The following is a 21,392-nucleotide window of genomic DNA, read 5'->3' on the forward strand; positions in this document are numbered from 1 at the left end:
GACGCATTCGATTTCAGTATCGGGGCGGGAATCATTATCTCGGAAAGGGCTAATCAATTTCTCCACGGTAGACGCCTTTGGCGCCACTGGCAGACAGCGTTACACTGCCCCCGAGTGATCACGACGTGCCGGTGTGAAGGGCACTTAAGAAGCAAATCGTGGATCGGTGAAGAACGACGACGGAGTCCAAGGAGGTTCAGTAAAACGAGTGTCGGATAATTAATTCGGGTGACCCTTGTATCCCTCGGTCGGTAGTAACCTGCCCTTTCTCCTTCTATTTGCCCCGGTTCTCGTCTCCGTTCATCCTTCCCAGCTTCACCGGGTCGGCTCGTAGCCGGTTCGTTCGTTGATCGTATCGTGCCGCGGGTGATTTTAAATCAGAAAGTTAATTAGACGCGTTTCACTGTCCTTTATGTCGTCCATCCGTCGCTGAGCTGAGCTATCCTTTACGTGTGCGCAGTAGCAGCAGCAGCAGCATGAGTGCATCGGTAGCACAAGCTGAATATACCGCCGTGAGCCGACCTTCATTATGCGAACTAATTAAACTGCAATCGGTTCTGACACTCGACGCCACGGCTCTACTATGCTCCTCGTTTGCACCAATCGACGTCATACGTCTCACGCGACTGTGAGGTCTGTGTGTCTTTCCTTCGACGGATCAAACATCCGGATGCAAGTACGTCTGTGAACCTCGAAAGGAGGAAATTCGCGATAGCGATAGATTTAGAGACTGCTCGCGTTTCCCGGAGGAGTCGAACCAATTTGTTCCTTCAGAATTCGGAGATTCTTAAGGATATCCTCTTTATATAATTCTCTTCTTCCTTCTTACTTTCACAGTGGCGTACGAAAATATTTGAACAGTTATCGTACGTCATGACGATCGTACTCGCAAGTGATAATTACAAGTGATAACGATATTTCAAAATGTTACGTATAACACACGTATAATATATTCGTAAAAGGTTCCTCGAATACTTTCGTGAGCAACCATACGTTGAATTTCGTATATAGAGTCAATCTTCACGCAGAATTTTACATACAAAGCCAGTTTTCGATAATTTTCGTTATAACCAACATGTATACCAGTGTGGTTTTTTTCTTGGAGGACCTTCAGTCCTTATTGTCGACCGCGTTACACGTGACAAGGTTTCTTGAATACAGATAGGTAAGGTTTCAAAAAGAGTGTTCGTACAAAGGGATAGAATGGAATTATTAGCAGGATATCATATTTTAACGACGGGGATGGTGGTTGAGAATGGGTGGAAGTTTGAATTGATATCCTGCTCAGCATTGGAATAACTGCGAGTCGGTTTGAATGTGACCCATCAGAGCTGGTCATAATCATAACTATAATTAAGGCCATTTGGTATGTCTATTATACTAATTTTCTATACCTGAAGCGTAAATACTAAACCGCGCTATTGAACGAAGGTAGGTCTGAGTTTAGTTAATACTTTTGCTTTAGAAGTAAAATATTTTACATTGACAACGAACGTATTCCATAACTGTACGTATACGTGATTACGCTGAAACTACGAATATGTCAAACTCGATGAAAGATTTGTACATAATCTTGTTAGAGAGCTTAAATAAGAGTTCAAATTTTATAATAATTTTCGAAAATTTCCTTACCTCTGCCACCAGCGCTTTTCAACCTGTAACAGAGAGGAAAGAATTCTCCTATTAGTGCGAATAATCTACTTAACTTACGACTCGTCAAATTTCATTAATAATAGTGTAAGTCGAAAGAAAGCATAACATTCCCGATTTTCCTTTGAGTTGATTTTGCTTGATAATAATAAAAGTAATCTGTATGATCCAAAGGCTAAAAGTAAACGAAATAACAAACGGTATAAAGGCCGTTAAACGTTACGTTCAGTGGAAAGCAATTAGAGACACGGCGTGATAGAGCTAAGAAAAATTCGCATAGGTTGGAAGTCTTTGTCTCGACTGTTGCAAGAAATGGGTCTCTATAAAGCTGGCTCGACTTCTCGTCATGCTGGAACGAAGGTGCCGACACGCAGTTAGGATTGTCTCTCGGTTTGCAGCACTTCCCTTTTTTTCACCGATTTCCTTCCCGGTTTTCTTTTTTGTCTCGTTGTTGTTCAACTCGGATTCAAATCGACGACCGATCTAGTTAGTAACCGGTTCACCCTCCTTATTACGGCTCGCTTCTCTCGATTTTGATGCATTGCGGGTAGGTGGTAATTTAAGGGGAATCGATCGACCAACTGGATTCGTTCGAAGCCCGAGCTAAACCGCGATCGTTTCGCGAATCTACCTGATCGTCGATCCGTATCGAGAGACTCGTCTCGTTCCTCCTTCTTCTTCTTTGTATGGATTTCGAAAGCAATCTCACGGAAACCGAGCACGCAGGTGTTTACGTTCTCATATTTCAATTCGAAATTCCACGATCGACCGTATAAATTCTGCCTCTATCGTATCCTGATTGAATCCGCCGGAACCGCGGTTGAAAGTTCACGCTCGCGTGCAACCATCTCTTCGCCATCTACCGTCCCGCTTAATGAGAGTATTCCCGCGTATTTTATCGTATATAAGTAGTACTGACCTTCGACAATGAAGAAGAGTCACCATGACCACAGCCCCGATGCCAGCCGATACTAAGGACACTATCACTAGAGTCAGCACCCATCCGAGTTCTCCAGGAGCTTCTGTAAAAAGAGCGAAAACCAACGATTAGACGACCGCCGTTGTAAACACTCGGAACTGATTCTGTCGCGCCGTTCAACCGTAACGATCTGCTATCGCTTCTTTGCGGCGACGCTGAAACGTCAAACGACGGTGTAAAAAGGTATTTTACCGAGACCAACAGTCCCATCGATGACTCTATTCCAGAACAAAAGCCTTAAAACGATATTCGGTTCCGTTCCGCTTCTATCCGACCTTTCTCGTTTTTACCCGCAACTGCGCGAGTGTCACCATTATCCGTGCTTCTTTAAACCCATCTTCCTTTCGTTTATTTCCTTTCTTATCAACGAAATCACAATCCGTGGAAAGTTGCCCGTAATCTTCTTGCCATTAATGGCGAGCCAAGTATTTAACCAGTGCGAGAATTTCGCGTGCCCACGCCACGATGTCTGGTAAACCCGATCGAACGAGCAGTCGAAGAACGTTTTCATAGCCCTTTTGGAGCGGCAAATTCCCCGGGGTGGACGGTTCCAAATAAATTAGCTGGCGGTAGCTCGCGTGTTACGTTCGCGGCCGCGCGAGAAGATCCATAATTGGTTGGCGGTCGCGCTTGCCGCGTCCGATTTCCGCTCAGCGGGACATCCGCAGGGCTTTATTACGCGAGTTTCGCTGTTATTTCTGCAGCACACCTACCAACGTGTAAGTCTTGCTCGCTTTTCAGCCGGCGCTACTGGAAGCTCGATCCTCCCGAGTAACGAGACGCGAAATTATCGCTCGACGTGGACGTAATCTAGGAACTGCAACCGCGTTTAAAGTACACTGAAAGCGGCGGAGATCAAGCAGGTCGTAATCGAGTATGCGTGTCGCGATGAAATAGCTTACCAGTTCTATAGATGTATAGAACGTTACTTTTCGCGACTCGTTTCGAACAGTTTTCCACGAACCACTTCTGAGTCAAAGAAGTCACGGCCATTTAACCAGTTTTCAGAGCGCAATTCTCACAGCTCGCGCAGTTGGGACTGTCTGTTTCAACCAGTCGTCGAATAAGAAGCTACGATGCGACGATTATTTTGTTCGACGCGCTCATTAGCAGTCAACTTGAGCCGATTCTCCGAGATATCTTAATCCTTTAATGAAACGTTTCTGCTTGATTCCCAATTTAGAGGCTTAATCGGCAGCATTTTCCACGGAACGAGTCGCGGCGGCCAGCTTTATTGCCCGCGCGATCGTAAATAGGCGAAAAGATATAATTTAGTTAAGAAGAAGACCCGAGGGATTGGTGACGACGGCGAGAAAAGGAGAAGAAGCGAAATTTACTTTGACTCGTCTCCTTTTACATGGCAAGGAGAATCCTTATTTGCGATAATCGGCGACGTTATCCGACTGGTTATTAAAAACGATCGAGTTTTATTTGTTTACGTACAGGATGTGTTTCAGGACGTCTTCATTTCTTGTGGTAATATTCTATACGTATATGGTCGATTAATAAGCCAGAACGATTTAAGTAGCAGATTTTTTACGCGCGGTAGCTGTATGGCAAGAAAAATCAACTGTCTCGTCTGGTCTTTGGATCTTTTAGCGTACAGCAAATTGCGTTGGCTATTCAGCCTTGGGAAATTCTTTACGAATCTTGAGAGGTTCAAGAATCGTAACTCTCGCGTTATCGAATATGTTGTTAATACATTTATATCAAATAGAATGTGTCAACTTTGTAGAAAATGTTGCAACTTTGAAGAAAATGAAAGATATAATTGGATCGAGCTTTTACGTACGTCTCGTTGCATCAAACGCGTATTGAAAGCCTAAGTAGCAAAACGATATCGTCGTTGAAAGCCTGTTATTGTACCCTGTTTATTGTATTTGTCGCGTCGTGCAGAAACGCACGCGTGTTTGAACTCATCGATGTACCGATTGTTCGCGACAGAGGGAACACGAAAGGGTTCGTTCGAGAGGAAAAGAGGGGCGTTTGTAATCCGCTGCTGATGCTCGACCCTGAGAAATCACCGTTAGAGATCCACTCGTTCGTGACTGTCGACTGACCGAGCAACGTTTAGAATCATGCTTCATTCACGTCGCTGTTTGGGAACTGTTCGCTAACAGTTCCGACCCTTTGTCCGCGTCTCGACCTCGTTTCCTTCGACGTACTCCCTAAGGATGACTTGGAGACGAGTTTGATGAATTGCGCGCATTCTACTCGCCCGAATAGCGATCAATCATAGAAGTCACCGCGACGCGTTGAATCTATTAACTCGAGACACGCTCGAGTTTTTGATTATTTAGAACGTTTAACTTAACTCATAAAGAATCTGCAGCGGACGACATTTTTAATACAAATTAATTTCGGCTGCGTGGCCGTCTGTTCACAAGATAACGGTGTGAAATCAGACAGGGGGATGCCAGAGAAAGAACGTCGAACCGTACGAAAAAAAGAACTGGAGGTTAACACGCGAGCGTGTAAGTTTGAATTAACAGGTCGCATGGAAGCGCATCGAGAGACGAAAAACGAACGAGTCAGCCAGTGTGGAAGACGAAGAGAAGACGAGGGCAGCCCGTCTATCAGTGTCACGTTTTTGACATGAACATAACCACGTGCACGCTATGGCTGATAACGGCTTACAACGGAGTTATCAATCATCTACAACGGAGCTTGGTCACCTAGGATGATTCGGGTTAACTTCGGGCGTGCAAACAGTGTCGCTATGCGTCCGGCTACAATGTTGTTTCGTACGACGAGATAAAATAAATCAAAGGAAAGAAAAAACGAGGGAAACAAGGGAAAAAAATCATTTTCGATTTGGGAACGTTCCTCATCTCGGATTCCCTGTCAAAAACGAATCAAGCGTACAAAAAGGGACACGTTTTCTGTCGGTGTTCGACCCTTTGTACGCCTGTCGATTTCGCGTCAACCGTAAGAACCCACTCGACCATCGAACTTTTGGGTTCCAGCGACCACCTGATCTTGTATATTGTTACCTATTCATCGCCACAGCTACGACGAATCATCGTCTTTCTCGTTGCATATTCGAAAGAGAGTTTGGTCCACTAAAATAGTTTTCTGAGGAAGTTTGATGAGAAAATTCTAATTACGAATAATCATAATTTTATGACCATCTCATTTTTAAAAATCGATTTACAACCGAAAGCATGTTCTTCTCTTTAACTATTATCTTTGACTATTATCGGTATCTGCTTACTGAATCGATTTAAAAATTTTACGATCGAAGTAAAGCCTCAAAATGGCAGACTCATTTCCCCAGTTGTAATAAACAGCAACTTCTGCCGTGATATTTGTCTCGCCGCTCGATCGTCCGATCGTATTTATTTTAACGCGAGATCGTCCCATCGTTCGATCTTCGGCTGCGCCGGCAATTGGCCATTAACTACGGCAAACATTGAAACGACGCAGGATCTCTGCCTCGATATTCCAGGATCGTTTAATCTCGTTAGAGGAGTTACCATTCATCGACCGAATGGAGGTTTAAACCTCGTTCATGCACGATATTCCATCGATCGATCCTCCTTTAATTGCTATACTTTCCTCTACACTTTACTCTTCGTTCACCTGTTTTCATTATCTTCATTTATTTTTATATTGTCAGTAAAATACTTTTTGAGATCGAACAACTTTTTTATCCCCTTTATAAATTGGAAAATTTGTTAAACACGCTTAAACAAATGGTATCCTACGCATTGCTGCTAAAAATGCCGGTCCGTTGCGTATTGCGACATTAACTTCCACCAAGTTGCAATTTATACTCTACACACAAGACAGGGGACTAAAAAAAAGTACTTCGGAAACCGTAAAAATGGCACTATATTCGCAACAATGCGCCGTCTTTTGCATGCAGAACGTTACCGCGGCCACGCGCAGGAGGATCGTATTTATTCAAACGAGCCGATAACAAAACTACCGGATGGACTCGTTCCGCTTGGCCATATTTTCACGATAACCTACTGGAACGGGTTCAGCGTAGACTCGACGAGTTTCTCCGGTTAATAAATTCGATATTCTTCCTATATTATATCTCGACCGAACATTCTGGTCAGTCGTTTCATACGTTTCCACGTTTAAATTTCGCTGATAGTTCATTTCGTATATCTTCGAATACTTTTCTCTGCCTACGCATTCTCCGAGTAATTCGATCAACAATGTAACGTGTACGAGTTGCACGAAGAGCTTTTGAAATGCACATACTCTGCTAATATGTGAAAGATGCGAGGAATGCAGACGGACAACTGGTATGATTTACGCTTGTCGTTGGTAACCTGAAAAATTCCCACTTCACGAGGACATTTTTCTCGTGTGCTCGGCCTCCAGGTCGAATTACGAGGTTCGACAGGTAGTCGGGTTTCGGCCCGTCATTTATCGGGCCCGCGTATAAATGAGTTTTTTCTCGCTTCTCTCTTTCTTGGCCCTCTCTCGGCTGTGCACGGCGTTTCGTGGTCCGGGCAGAATCTAATTTTTGATTTGTAAGCATCCGTGGGGGGTCGACATGCACGAGGACGTGAACGCCGCCGGTACACGCATTCTCCGGTTCGATTTTACACGTGTTGCCTGCCACTGGCGACACTCGAGCCCGACACGCAACGAGTTCGCGCTTATGCGCTGCACGATTTATGCGAATATCGTCCGTTTCACGGGACGAGTCTGAGAACAGGTGTGAAAAAGCTGAAAGAACGAGCCGTGATACACGACCACCACCGAGAACCGAGCCCATCACGTTATTGATAGTCTCGCTATCTCTCCGTTTAACTTGCAGTTACTGCAATAAATTGCTTAAGAGATAAGAAACAAAGATTACAAGATATTTTGATTTTAATATCGCGTTAGAACCAAAAAGTAAGTACTTTAGATATATTGTATTCGTTAAAAGTAAAAACTAAATTCTGTATTTCTTTCGAGTTCAGTCATTCGTCTTCGTATCACTCTCATCTCAATGCATTTTTTGTATCTATAATAGAAATCTTGCGTCAGTGAGTAAACATCTCGTCAGATAAGATGGCTTTTCGACCCTTCTCTCTTGACACGGCTCGCCGTCAAACGTGTCATTACCGTTTCGTAACTTATTCGCTTTGAGATTTTAATTGAAAATTTTCACGAGACGCGAAAAAATTCAATCATCCTCCGTCTCATCGCCACCGCTTAACGAACCTTCCATACGAGCGTTCCACAGTTTGTACAGTCATTATGTAAATCAGTAATTGCGGCGTTGTCCGTAAACACCTGAAGATTACACGAGACCGTTGTGATTCGGTCGCAACACCTTGCCTCTTTACTTTCTGCTTGTAACGCACCATCATCCGGCAAAGCGTTAAATAGAAAACTGGCGAAAGGTGTTTCGAAATCTATTACGCAAACCTATTAATTTCGAGTCGAATCACGCTTGCTCCCGCTTCGTACGCACGTGAGAGATCAGATTCGAACTTTAGCCAAGTATCGTCGAAACATTAATCATCGGTGTCGTCTCGATACGTATCGACTCTTTGACAGCCTATATCCAGGGTGCTTTTTATGGATTATCCAATATGTGCTTTCAAGGTTGGTTCATCGAGTTTCTCTCTTCATTTTTTCATTTTACAGATCGTGGTAGTATATTACAGAGTCCTTCTCATCGGCTTACGTTTAGTATTAATAAACGACCTACCAGAGTGCTTTCTTCGCTCATAAGGAGGAAAGAGCGAGCCGCGGACAGCTGCCGCGCTAATTTCGAATACGAATATTTTCTTCGACCCATTCGTGCAGAATTGCTACGAGATTTAATACGCATAATTATAGCAACTTGTCATTATCTCTCTTCGAGAACATCCTTCGTTTCACAGACGTCTTTCGCGCGGAAAAAATCAAATCCTTGGTCCGCGCGAAAAAGACGATGACATCGGTCCGCGCCATGGTAATTAGAGATTTCTTGGTTGACACGCGTCGAGGTTTTACCTCCCGCTAGAAACCCATGTCGTCAGACCTTTTACGAATGATTATTGTACGAGACCGTCGAGTTTCTTAATTCCCTCTTCTTTTAATATTACTTTGGTCCTTTTTCTAAAAACGGCACTCCTTGCAATAGTAATAATTACACATCATCGAGTGTGGATATAATAGTTTTAACAAGAAATTCCATAGGTCGTAATTGTCTAAATACTAACGACCGATCATAGTAATTACCGCGAAGAACGTAAAATTCGAGGAACAAGTATTGTTTGTAAAATGTACGAAAAATAAAATAACCATTTTAGGGCGTCCCTGGTGCCATTAACGAGAACTCAATCAGCGTGGCCAATCTTCAATGAAATCGCTTCCTTGAACCCTGCGGTCGATAGTATTTACCTTTATTACCTTTATAAATTTGTAACTGTAACTTGTAATCTGTAATAAGGTCGGAAGTAAACCGAGAACGAATCGATTGATCCGATCATGGAATTTATCGATAACAATTTCATTTCATAACTATTCAATACTCGTAACAATTTCGCTAAAACGATGACGGCGATCGTATTCCTCGTGCTGTAAGTTCATTCAATCGGATTACCATTTTGTTTCGTCAATTTTCTCGTAGCGAGGTCGAACCTCGCGGTTGCCGATGATTGCACGCTATTCACTGGCTTCCGCTTTAATACGGGCTCTCTTCTCTTCTCCGTTTACCTGAGACTCGGAGAGGATTTGCTTTCGTCTTCCATATTTCACACGACGTTTAATTACGAGCGTTTATCATGTTGTCAGCGGGCCGTGGCAAGAAAAAAAAGACTCCCATTCATTGCCGTGGCGCATTGTCGCTGATTACGCGGCTGGACGATGTCGCGCGAGTAGACCCTCTAGTAGTCGGGTATTCAGTTAGTGACAAAATAATTAAGCACCGAACGCCGCTCAAAGGCCAGCCTGCTTCCACGAGCCGCGATCGTTGAATTACGACTCCGTCGGCTAATTACCGAGAGGAGTTACGCAACTGTTGCTTGTCCGCGTGTTCGCGTACGCTGCTCATTAATCATCATTAAGGAACGATTCGTGTGTCCTGATAACGTTCCGCGAGAAGGCTCGATCTCTCTCTCCTCGGAGTCGCGCGATGAGATTTCGCGACGTAAAAGGAGAACGTTCGTGAAGATCTCGTCTCTCCGGTGAGAATGTCCCTCTCGCGCATACTATTCAGTCAGGTGATATAAACGCACGATGGATATTTAGAAAACTTCTTGAAGACGCATAAATAGCGTAAGATTATTTTGTCACGGACAGAAATAGAAAGTAAGAGGAGACGAAGTACTTTTTTCCATGCGTTGCTGGTGCTAAAATTGTCCTTCGGACTCTTCAACTCCATCCCCTCGTTAAAAATCACCGCTCCATCGTGATTCCCTTAATCGCGTTTCATCTTACAAACAACGATCATGAAGCGACAATTACCCTCAGCGTGCCTCTCGATCCGCGATTTTCTAGACGCCCTGGGCGCCTCCGGTTCGCTTAATCACCCTCAAAGGACCCAGCAAGAGCGATACGAGCGACAAGTCTACCGGATGAAAAAGAGATACACGAAGAACATAAAGAAAAGGAGCAACGAGATCCAGCGAGAAAACGAGCAAGTAGAACACAGAGAAGTGGTCCACGAGAGAAGCACAGGCGGACGACGGAGAAGAGGGAAGTCGGCAAAGGTCTGAGCTTCCCTCGAATCAGCAAATTATACCGACCGATATGCCGCTGCTTCCCGGTACCTATCCACCGGCGTACCATCAATAAATATGTCATTAACAACAATAATTTATCCGAGGAGTCAGGCGCCGCTGATCGCTCCGGGGCCTTGGCTCTCTCTGGTTTCGTCGTTTTGCAGTCGCGCGCACGTTTAAACGCTCGTGAGCGCCACAGGTCTGGCTGCTTGCTTGGTGATAATTGAGCCGTCGCGTCGCCCGCCACCGCGGCAATTTTAATCGGCTTCGGTTTTTGGCTCCGCGGGCGAAATCAACGATCATCATCCCTGCTGCCGCTGTTGGCCTCCTTTTACCCCGACACACCGCTCTTATCTCTATTCGGTCTGTTCGAGTCTGTACTTCCCTTAGCCTCAGGTATATACCGTTCGCGATCTTCTTCTCGCGATGCTCTCCGCCTTCGGTTCTACTCTCGTTTCTCTTTTCTTTTTCTATTGTCTGCTACTCTTTTCTACTTTCCATTTCTTTTGTCTTTTCTCTGTTCGTTCGCTCTGGTTGTACCCGTGCTATTTGTTACTTTTCCACGCCATTCGGTTTGCTCGTTTTTGCTGTTAATCGCGTGCTTTGTAAATGTCCGGGCCAGCTTGCATACACCGCGGCTGCCGACCGGAGAAAGGGAGAGGCCGACAATTACGCGCTCTTAAGTATATTTCATCGGTTGTTTTTCGGTTCGTAACACGGTCTCTTTTCAGTACGGTCTATGAACCGATCGGAATTCCGGGTCTTTTTGCTTCACGGCCGCGCCGCGGTTTCAGAAAACGTTACCTCTGCTCGAGCGAACCAATCGATTTTCTCGAGTCCTTTCAGCCTGATCGATCTTTTTTGAAAAGGTAACGATCCCTGTCTTGAGATTGCGTGAGCACGATCGACCATCTTCAGCGAATATCTCGTTACTTTCGTTTCGTCTCATGGTAAAATCGACTCTTTGTGGTGTTTTCTTTGCCAGTGTTATCGATGATCACTGGTCTTGGTTAACAGCGTGCACTTTCGAGGAAAGTAGCCAGGATACGCCGTTAACGAGGATGCTTGGTCATCGTTACAACATTGTAGTGAGCGTCGCCTTAAAAGGTGACACTAAAGTTCGCGCGATTATTCAAGAAATTAGTCGGTTGGTCGGTCGTAAATAAAAGGCGCGCGATCGAGGATTTTAAGAGCGTCGTTCGATAGGCCATCTCGACTACCTGATGGCTCAATATACTCGCGGCTTCGTCCAATTCATTATATATTCACGACTTTATCCTCATCCGACTCGCTACCATCTGAAAATAGTCGCGCGGAATAAATCAGGGAAACCGCAAGTATGCCTAAGGAATTAAGCGGACCGCAGAGGATCTTAATGTCTTAATAGCGACGGGGTTACTGTTTTTTCCTCGAACGGGCGATTCATAAAACTGTACCTGTTTCAAGAATTCTTTGGTTGGAGTTATTAATCGATGACGCGTATTTCCTTTTAGCGGTAAAAGGTTTAAATTTCGAGAAACGAGAATTCATTTCTGCTTCGTTGCCATCCTTCTTTCTTTTTCCTTTCCTGGTCGTATCGATTAAACGAATAATGAACGAAGCGCAATTACGTCAGACGATTCGAAGATCCGTAGAAGTTAATTGGTTTCGACGACCGGCAATTTTGCTTTCACACTGCCAGTATAAAATTTAATTCATTCTTTATTTACGATCAAATTTTTCTAGCTGGACACGGACGATTAAAGAGGAACGAGATATACGACGATGGTTTCGAGGGTGAACGTAGCTCGACAGCAAATCACCTTTACTCTCCCCTTTACGAGCTTTCGAGAGCCATGGGCCAGCACAAGAATGTTCAGAGGGTCATCAGGGACTACTCCTTTGCACCCTGCATCGCGCATCCGGCTATTCGGTTGTCAAAAGATATTTAAGCCCTGTGCTCAGTTCCTAAATGGTCGTGTAAACAGATCGTGTACCGAAAATGACTGACGAATGTTCTTTAGAATTTACGACGTTAGTTTCTCGACGATCGACGAAATTGTAGGTCCATCGGTTTATTTTCCGTTGTGTCTCGACAACATCATTTTTAATCTATCTTTCGTTTCGTTCATCTGTTGCTCGTTTTACGATATCTATAAAATAACCTTTCTGCTCAAACGGTATTCTGTCCCGACATTTTTAATACTTACTAATAATATCGTTACGAAGCTCTAAAGGAGAATGTATTATCAGCTTCTTTATCTACGCCTTTAGATTCAATTTGTTTATATTCCTGGTTTGCTTATTTATATTCAATTTACTCTTTTACCCTAACAATATCATCGGTAATATATAACGAACGTGTAAAAAGGACTGCTGGAATTATTTCCCAGAAGAAACGAAAATTAATTACCAACTTAGTCGAAGTTAATCAGCAAAATGAGAATATTCGGCTCCAGGCATGGCCATTAACCTTCGTGTTTATAGCGTCGTTACCACGGTTTTCGATAATATTTTCAACAATGCAGGCGAGCCGGAAGGTATTTCGATGAAATTAGAAGTCAAAGATGCTCACGTTATCTGGATCTCGACGCTATCGAGGCAGGCACACTTCCCCGAGACACGTCGTAATTTACGCATGAGACTTTCACCGTTAATCGTTTCGACTGCCTTTTCTAAAACGATCTGCGGCACCGAGCCACGTTAACGACGCGTAAATCATCTCGTTACTTCGATTGCTACCCAGAGAACGACTAAACGATGTATTTTCAGCCGGACACGAGGTCTTTCTATATAATTTAGTTAACGACTATAACGAGTTAATCGACGCCATGGTACAGGCGCCATGACAGATGACTCGATGAAGAACGAGACCAACGTTTGGCAACGATCCAATCATTGTTTTGTTAGTTACACGATCACGATGCTATTCCTGGATTCTTTTGGATATTTTTAAGGGAAGGAAACCGGATTCTTCATTTATCCGGTGTCTGTCGTATCACCGAGATATAAGGTACATTCAAAGGCTCTTTCTCCTTGATCCTGATCATTTGTTTTACCGTAATCTGCTTGGTTTTTCCTCAATTTTATACCGTCACCTTATTAGGCTAATAGGTCTCCAGGCGTCGCTGGAAAGACTATAACTTCTTGCTCGTAAGATTTATCGTACCGTTGGAGATTTACGAAAGTAAGATAAGAAATGAAAAATTCCACGATCGTGCTTTGTCCTCGAGACACAGGAACTAAGTAACTGGATGTTCCATTACGTCATATTAATCTACAATCAACGTACGTATTAATGGCGCGGCAATCGTGTCATTACTGTATCGTAACGCGGTCATTATCTGTCCGGAGAAGCGACGATGGAATTATACTGCATTCATGCCCGACTCAATTGCCATCTCGGAACTATAATCGAGATAAAGCCGTACAACGCCGGATCGTAGATCGCGATTGAAAATATGTTGTAAGGTGTACGCGATGGTTGCGTTCAAGACAGGACCAGAGACCAGGGGTGGGAATAAAGGAACAGCCGAGAACAGATCCATCATCAGGTGAATGATCGCTCTTCCGATTTATCCGTCATCCCATCTAAAGTTCACCAGGTCCGTCGCTGCTTCCATACGCGCCGCTCCTGTCTATCTGTCCGTAAAGGTGTGGCCAGAAAGACAGCCGAATTGACAGTCAACGCTGGGTGGGTCAGAATCGAGATGGAACGTATCGTTCTGTTCGTTCTTGTTATTCCGCATTTAGAAGAATTACTGTGATTTACGGCGGTACAATTTTGAGTTTAAATCATTCGACTTTGGTTTACAGATGCCAAGTAAATTTCTCAATGATTAAAAATTTCAATCGCTGGGAGAACGATTCTGCTCGTCCAAGTTAATAAATTACCTATGTCATTGTAAAATGTCAGGGTTGCATTTGCGGAAAAATGTCCGTTCATTCTGCCATAGGATTTACGTAGGATCATTAAAGTTACTTTTCAAGCAGTCATCAGAGTAACGAGAAGATTAAAGAGACTCAGCGTCGTCGGAAGAGACGAGTAGAGAACGTAAAATCGCGAAGTGGCGCGTTTATCGTCTGATCTTTCCGATTCAACGCGATGTCAATCGTATCTCGGTTGTCACCTTCGCACGATGGGTTATCGACCACGGCACTACAGATCGCACGGTTCGATTAGATGCGTAAAATCAGCTCTCGGAGTACGCATCAATCTTGATACACCGCTCGCTGTACCAGTCTCTCCAATCAAGGATACTATTTACAAATAAAAATACGAGGCAGTTACACGTCGAGTCGAGCATAATGTTTTCAACAACGTCAATTGCTTAGTGTCTGAACCGTAGGCTCACTCTAACATCCGATTTCAACGGGTCGAAGCGAGTCGAAAATTCTCAAGGAAGCAGCTTTCGCTCGATGCACCCTTCAACGTTTCCTGAGAAATAATCCTGAGGCTACGCGAGGCAACGTCCAGTTAACGGAATCATTCATACTCTACGTCAACCGTACGCGAACCGACGAGGGAACCAGCACTTGGCACACGTCAATGTCAGGTTCTCGTACTTGCGTCGTGTAAAAGTGTAAGAATAGAATCGAGTGGATAGGTTCTCCTCATCCTTCCTCGACTCGACGTAGACAGAGGTACAGTTCTTCCCGTTTGAGAACGCTTGAGCGTAATCGGTAATGGTCGCAGGGAAAGAAGCCAGAAGGAAAACAAAGCGGGCATTATCGTTCTTTGGGAACACGGCCGCTTGTAGTCACTTCAACGACTCGTACGGTAATTATGACTTGATGGCTCTATTGCTGCGGTGTCTATGTCGTTTGAAGCGGTTTTTTTTCTCTGAACGCCAGTCATGTTTCGGTCTTTGAGTCGTTCGACTGATCTTGAAAACGCCAGAGCTTGAGATCGGTTGAGGGAGTAAAAAGAATTCGTTTTGTTTCGCTTGTGAATACACTCTGGTGATTCTTCTTGGAGAAAAGTTGTACAAGTCGTAAAACCAATCGAGTCAGATCGATCTCACATGTAATATCGAAAATTACAGCCATTTAGAGTATTCGATAGGAAGAAAACGATTTTATCAAGAATCGAATCGAAGCTCGATCAACTCGAATAGATCAATTTACCACCTTGCTATTCCATTATTCTGGAACAGAAAGTAAGTAGAAAATTCACGTGTCAATAAAGGTAACGAATAGACAGCCTTCGGTGGATTGTGGTAATCAACAGCGGTGTGGGCCGTTAGGTATAAACGAGAAAGAAATATGTAGAGAAAGAAATTACTACCATTCGGAGGAACCGAGTTGAGTTGGCAAGCCACGGGTTGTTGATTTGCCACGGACGCGGTGGTATTTCTATCGGTTCTAATGTAGCGATATACGCCAGCTGTTAACAACTCTTTCTTCTCCTTGTGAGCGCGCCCGTCGCGTGAAACAAGATAAGCGAAAAAACGAGGGATAAATAACGGAGGCTACTTCTCAGCTATCCTTCCAACGACAAGAATTCCTAAACGAACGACGTATCTGTGTACACACACGCGTGTGCGTGGCTGTGCGCGTGTCACCATGGTGAAAAAAAAGGTTGCGAGAGGAAGAAGGAGAGAGCGTAGAACGCGGATGTTTCCGGAACACGGTGGATGGGCCGTGTTTCCGAGATAAGACGCCTAAGTTCGGCATAGTTCGGTAAGTGGCGAAGATAAGAGGCATCGAGACGACTGTGTTCAGCCGTTGGAAAACACGCGATAGCCTGTCTCCAGGTAATCGACGCGTCTTGTAATCTTAATTACCTGAATACCGCAGGCAGAATCGCGTAGCTCGGTGTATCAATATGACCGTTCTTTACGCTACGAGCAGAAAGAAAGCTTGTTAAGTGCGATCCTCGTGAGAACTTTTAAGTGTGCACCGCGTTCTGTTATCGGTCCAGGGAATGGGCCGAGCCAGTGACAACCAACGATACACCTGCGATTAGGAGGAAAGCATAGAAATAATGTTGTCTTCGAGGAACGATCATTCGACGGATGAAATTAAGCCGAAGGGCAACGACTTTTTGGCTCGTTATTGGCTGAGCGCTACTTATTGCTCGCGTAAATTTTAATGGAATTCGAGAATGATTGCCGAATGCGTCTTGTTTCTAGGAAACTTGAAAGTCCAGCAAAATTTACATACGAGATTCGAACCGCTTTGCAACTATCATTCTGATAGTTGTAAGCTAACAGAAAACTCGTTAAGCGCGACCCACGTGAGAACGTCGGATAGCAAATACAGTGCGCTATTATCGTGAACGAGACGATAGCCTGAGAAGGCACCTGCGACCAGGTTTGAAGGTATTTATAAGGACGACAAGTGTCTGGGAAGACGACCGGATGTCTTAGAATAATCTGTAACTCATTACGTGTCTGTGATAAAGGTAATTCCACTCAGTTTCAAGGTTACAAAATTCATGTAAGTTTTCACGAAGCACGTAGTTCTCAATATCAACGAGATCATTAGCCGCGACTCGTTGCTCGGTCCTTGTTGATTATATCGATTGTCATTGTTAAGGAGTTACGAGTATCTTGACGACAAACGCAACTGTCTTCCTGTGTTTAATGAACGTCACGCTACTCGAATACGGCAATTATAGCGTTACAACTATTGTATACTTTAATTTATAGCAACACCTTTTCGGTTATGATTTACACGCTTCGTTCCAAAGTAAACTTCGCGTAATATATCGTTCCGCGACAATCGCCGACTCGACCGATCGAGGATCAGCCGATAACTAATTCCATTTCAATCGTCCTCAAAGCATAATGTCCGAGAAATTGGTCCTTCGTGGCGATAATGCACGTGCTACATGTGCGCCTTTCGTATATAACGCTAAATTCATCGTTGCACCGACAACTTCTCCGCGGATTAATGATTCGCTCGAACGTATCCGAGTGCCGTTTGTTTGCATATCATTAACGCACGGCGCGGTTAATTAATCGTTCGACGATCAGCGCTGTTGCGCCTGTTATCCGCTTTCAATTTGCCATGCAAATACAATTTCGCAACTTCTTTTTTTCCTTTGCGCCATCTGCTCGAGGCGGCCGCTTAGCATTTTTCATCAGGATCATGGAACGACGAGTTCGCATTGCCGCGTGAATCATGCCATCGCGCCATGTAGCTTCATTTGAGTTATTGGCTGTTCTTGTGAGAAGCTCATTTGTCGAGACCTATCAAGATTATGGACTTGAATGCTGTTAACTAATGGCTTTCATAAAAGGCAATTAAAAATTCTCCCAACTATCAAGGATGTTTACAAAAATGTAACCTCGGAAATTTGAATGTCCGATGGTAGGATTTTTGATGAGCTTCGAGCGTGTAGGTTTGGCACGATAACTGAAAATGATTTAGAAACGTATTTCTTTGACGTATCGCTATGGTACATATACATATAGCATCTGAAACTAATAGAAAATCCCTTTGTGCGAATTTTTCGTCTCATCCTCTTGTTGAAAATCCTATCCTCAATCCTTCAAGGTTCTAAGTCGAGTTGGAATATCAACCAGTACACGAACTTCGTTCATTGTCATCGTACGCTACCAAAGTATCGGCAAGATTCACTCACTCCAGAATCCAAAAGCGTCCTGTATCTGTTTCGTTCTTTTTAAAACGTCAAATTGGTTTATTTCTGCCATACATTGGAGTCGAGCGGAGAACAATTCCTCGGCAGGACGCGCGGATTAACCGTAAGCGGCCGATAAATGCGAGCACGCGTAACGAATCGGGGTGCACGCAATCAAAGGGGAGCACACAAGTGTACGGTAGCCCTGCAGCGCGCAAGAAACCGTTGCCAATAAATCTACGTGGGCGAGATTGCCTCTAAGATTAAATGTACGCGGCTCGGGAGAGAGCATATAAAAGTGCCGGGCACCAGGAGGAGCCGTCGAAAAATTTTCGGTCGCACGAAAGGGACCTGGTTCGCTCTCGTTTGCATCCTTCTGGAGCTCGCACTTTACGGGCGCGAACCAGCCTGTTTCTCCTTTTTTCTGCGAACCGAAACATGCGACATCGTGGCTACGGGGAGAAAACGACACCGATGACCAATGGATTCCTCGATTAGATGCCCAGCTCAATTAAACGGGGTACTCCCAGCTCCTCTTTCCGAACGATTTATCGTTGCCGACCCTTTGCGTAAAAGTGAACTCGTTGTACAGGGATCACCTTATAATTGTGGTCGTTGGAGATAAAGGATTTTTTCTATGTAAAGAAAAAGTCTCTGATATTCCATTTCTTTTGGGATAAACAGGTCGTAGCAGGAAAAAGTTTGATAATTGCGACATATCAACGCGAAACTCTTTAATTTTTTAAGAAACGGATCATGGAAACAAACAAATGGATGATAACTAAAGAGACTGCGATTTTTCATTGCGAAAGTCTTCAAACTTTCCGGGAAGAAACCAAGTGAATTTCACGAAAGCACTTGCAGTTTTCTGTACCCTAACTTCGAGGCACCGAAATCTCGAGGCGTTATCCTGGTTACCAAAGGTGTGACGATGCACCGCTCGCAGAGGAGAAAGAAGCACAACGGACAACGCTACGACAAGAACGCTCCCGGTCAGAGCAGAGGGGCTGTTACTGGACCGTGCAAAGAGAAAAAGAGGCCTCGTTATGTAGCCTGGGTCCAGTATATAAGTACGCAACGAGAGATAACATCGGCCCAATACGAATATACGTAGCCGGGGGCGCGTAACGCGAATTAAAAGGATGACTCAGGCGAGGACGAGCATGCTTTTGCGAAACGCAAGGATATCCTAACAAGCAGCCGATTAAACCAGACCACGGACGATAAATGACATTCGCTGCGAGAGGGATGAAGTTGTCTCACGGTTTTACACGCTCGAAGGAGGTTGTTCGACGTGTGCTATTACAATCAGCGTGCGGCTTCGCGTTCTAATTGACGGTCTGCGATCATTTCGTGCGGCATCGCGTGATTAGCTCACAATCAAGCGAGCCACGATCCATTGCGTTTAAAACGGAGCTTCACGCGGCGATTTCGACTTCCCATTCGAGATGCTGCCACGACGCTTCAACCGTCGCGTTAGCGTGTTTCTTTGCGGTTGTCGGCACTCCGTTGGGTGCACCCTCATTTTACTCGAACGATCCACTGTCGATGGACGATCGGTTAAAATCGAGCGGCGATCGCTGATGGAAACGCGTCGCCTCCGGCTGATCCTTTTTCATCGACCGTTATACACTCGTATCTTGCGATGCGTCTCGATTGCTGCTGTCAACTTTCGACGTGGTAATTTACCCAGTCTTCGGGTAAGCACTATATTATACATATATCTCGCATCTAATTCTAAGAAATATGCGTTTCATACTTCGGGGCTACAAAGAGGAATGCAACGTCTGGTTTAAAAATCGGTACTCGAAAATCTCGAGTGGAGAAATATTCGCGATCAAACAGCACGTTCAAAAAGATGCTTAGCAACGTTGTCGTGCTAAGGAACGAGTGGTCCCGAAGTCACGAGGAATCGCGCGTCCACACGAGAGCCGGTCTCGAAAGAAACTCGAGAGCTCGAATTAAGTTCTCTCTGTCCCTTGCGTTTCGTTCATCTGCCCGTTGCATCCCGTCTTCTCCTTCGCGTCGCTTCATGCCACGACGACCAGTTCGCGCACTCGCACCACCGACTCTCGAGTCGGAGGCGCGATCTCATAATTATTACGTCGCGCAAGATGCGAAGTGACGCGATGATTACCCCATCGCGAGGCTGCCTTAAACATCCCCCCATCTCGGGGTCTCCTCTCTCTTTATCCTCTCCCATTCCCTCCTCCCTATTTATCTTAGCGTTTTTCGCGGGGTAATTGCATCGGTTTCGGACAAGACAACAGCGCCCAGCCGCGGATCGGCCGCAATCTCATCGGTCTACGAAGCGCCTCGATCTTTAGTTGATTTATCTCTTTAATAACGGCATTAAAATCGACCGCACGGCTTATTACGAGTCATCCATCACTTGAACGGGTCGCGCTCGTCTTTCGACTGTGGCGTGCGAGTTTCAATTTCCATGGTGTCGGAGCTTGCGTTTCGCTCGACCGTCCTCGCGCGACCTTTCGTTGGATTTACGAGCGCCCGAGCCGTTCGCCAGTGGTTCGTCAGGCGGCCGCTACGTCGACAGAAGGAGGAATAAATCTTCGCTTTAAAATGAAGCGGGCGACGAAACGCGGCGAGAAAACGAAGCCACCATTCTCCAAGCTAATTGTCGGCTGGCGTAAGCGGTGGAACGACATGCCGGGAGCACAGGCGCCCGAGCGAAACGGGGATGGGGCCGAACGGAGCGCGTCCTCGTTGCACGGTAGGATGCACCGGGCCGCCATTTTCGTGGCGGTACAACAGAGGCGTAATAACTGCTGGAATTCATGGTAATGGCGATAATGCGTGCCTGGAACGATGGGGCCCGCAGGGGCTGAAACAAGGAGGAGGGCGGTTGCGCCGAACAGGCCTCGAACAGAGGTGGGGCACCCTGCCACGATACGAACAGACTTACGTATGTATGTATGTACACTTTGGTTCGCGTACGTGCGAACCAAGGTCCTTCAGGGTAGAGCTGGCTTTCTGATTGGACGAATTCCTCCGACCGAATGTACAGCACGGCCTCCGTCCAAAGAACCTTTTCAATCGAAACCGTTTCTACATCGAGTGTTTAAGCACTGATCGATGCGGTTTTGTTTTTACGTTGTTCAGTTATATGCAATCTTGTATTTTATTATTCAATTCCGCGTAACCAACCTTGAATCCTTATAACCATCCTTGAAATCGTCCATATCGAATTTGACAGATCCAAATGTTCGCATCTCAGAACTTGCCAGTCTGGAATTACTTTTTTCTATTTCTTTTTATTATGTCGTTTCGTATCCTTTTGATGCGAACCTCTACGATTACCAACGTGTCAACTAAGTCGAAGAACGAGGGGAGAAAAATAGATCGTGAATACGATCGCTGAAGGGAGAGACACAGGAGTGGTCGTATCGGGCCTCCGATTGGTCGAAACGTTTCAGCCGGATGTGGAGGTCGGGCTAAAGCGAGGGCGAGCTCTTGAATTATCCGTCTTAATTTGTCCGTCACGAGAATTAGCGCGAGTCGAATGAGGGACATG

At 45.0% G+C, this 21,392-nt stretch overlaps 1 protein-coding gene across 2 annotated transcripts in view; it reads right to left on the reverse strand.

Annotated features, from left to right (window-relative positions):
- LOC122569158 (TSC22 domain family protein 1) overlaps positions 1-21,392 on the reverse strand; it is a 74,634-nt gene that overhangs the window by 10,310 nt on the left and 42,932 nt on the right. For both annotated transcript variants that reach the window (XM_043729731.1, XM_043729730.1), the window contains exons 3-4: positions 2,570-2,672; positions 1,633-1,655 (exon numbers count right to left, since the gene is read on the reverse strand). In XM_043729731.1, the coding sequence (XP_043585666.1) occupies positions 1,633-1,655; positions 2,570-2,672 (126 nt within the window). The remainder of the gene's footprint in view (positions 1-1,632; positions 1,656-2,569; positions 2,673-21,392) is intronic.

Source organism: Bombus pyrosoma, linkage group LG7, assembly GCF_014825855.1.
Source record: "Bombus pyrosoma isolate SC7728 linkage group LG7, ASM1482585v1, whole genome shotgun sequence".
Lineage (NCBI taxonomy): Eukaryota > Metazoa > Arthropoda > Insecta > Hymenoptera > Apidae > Bombus > Bombus pyrosoma.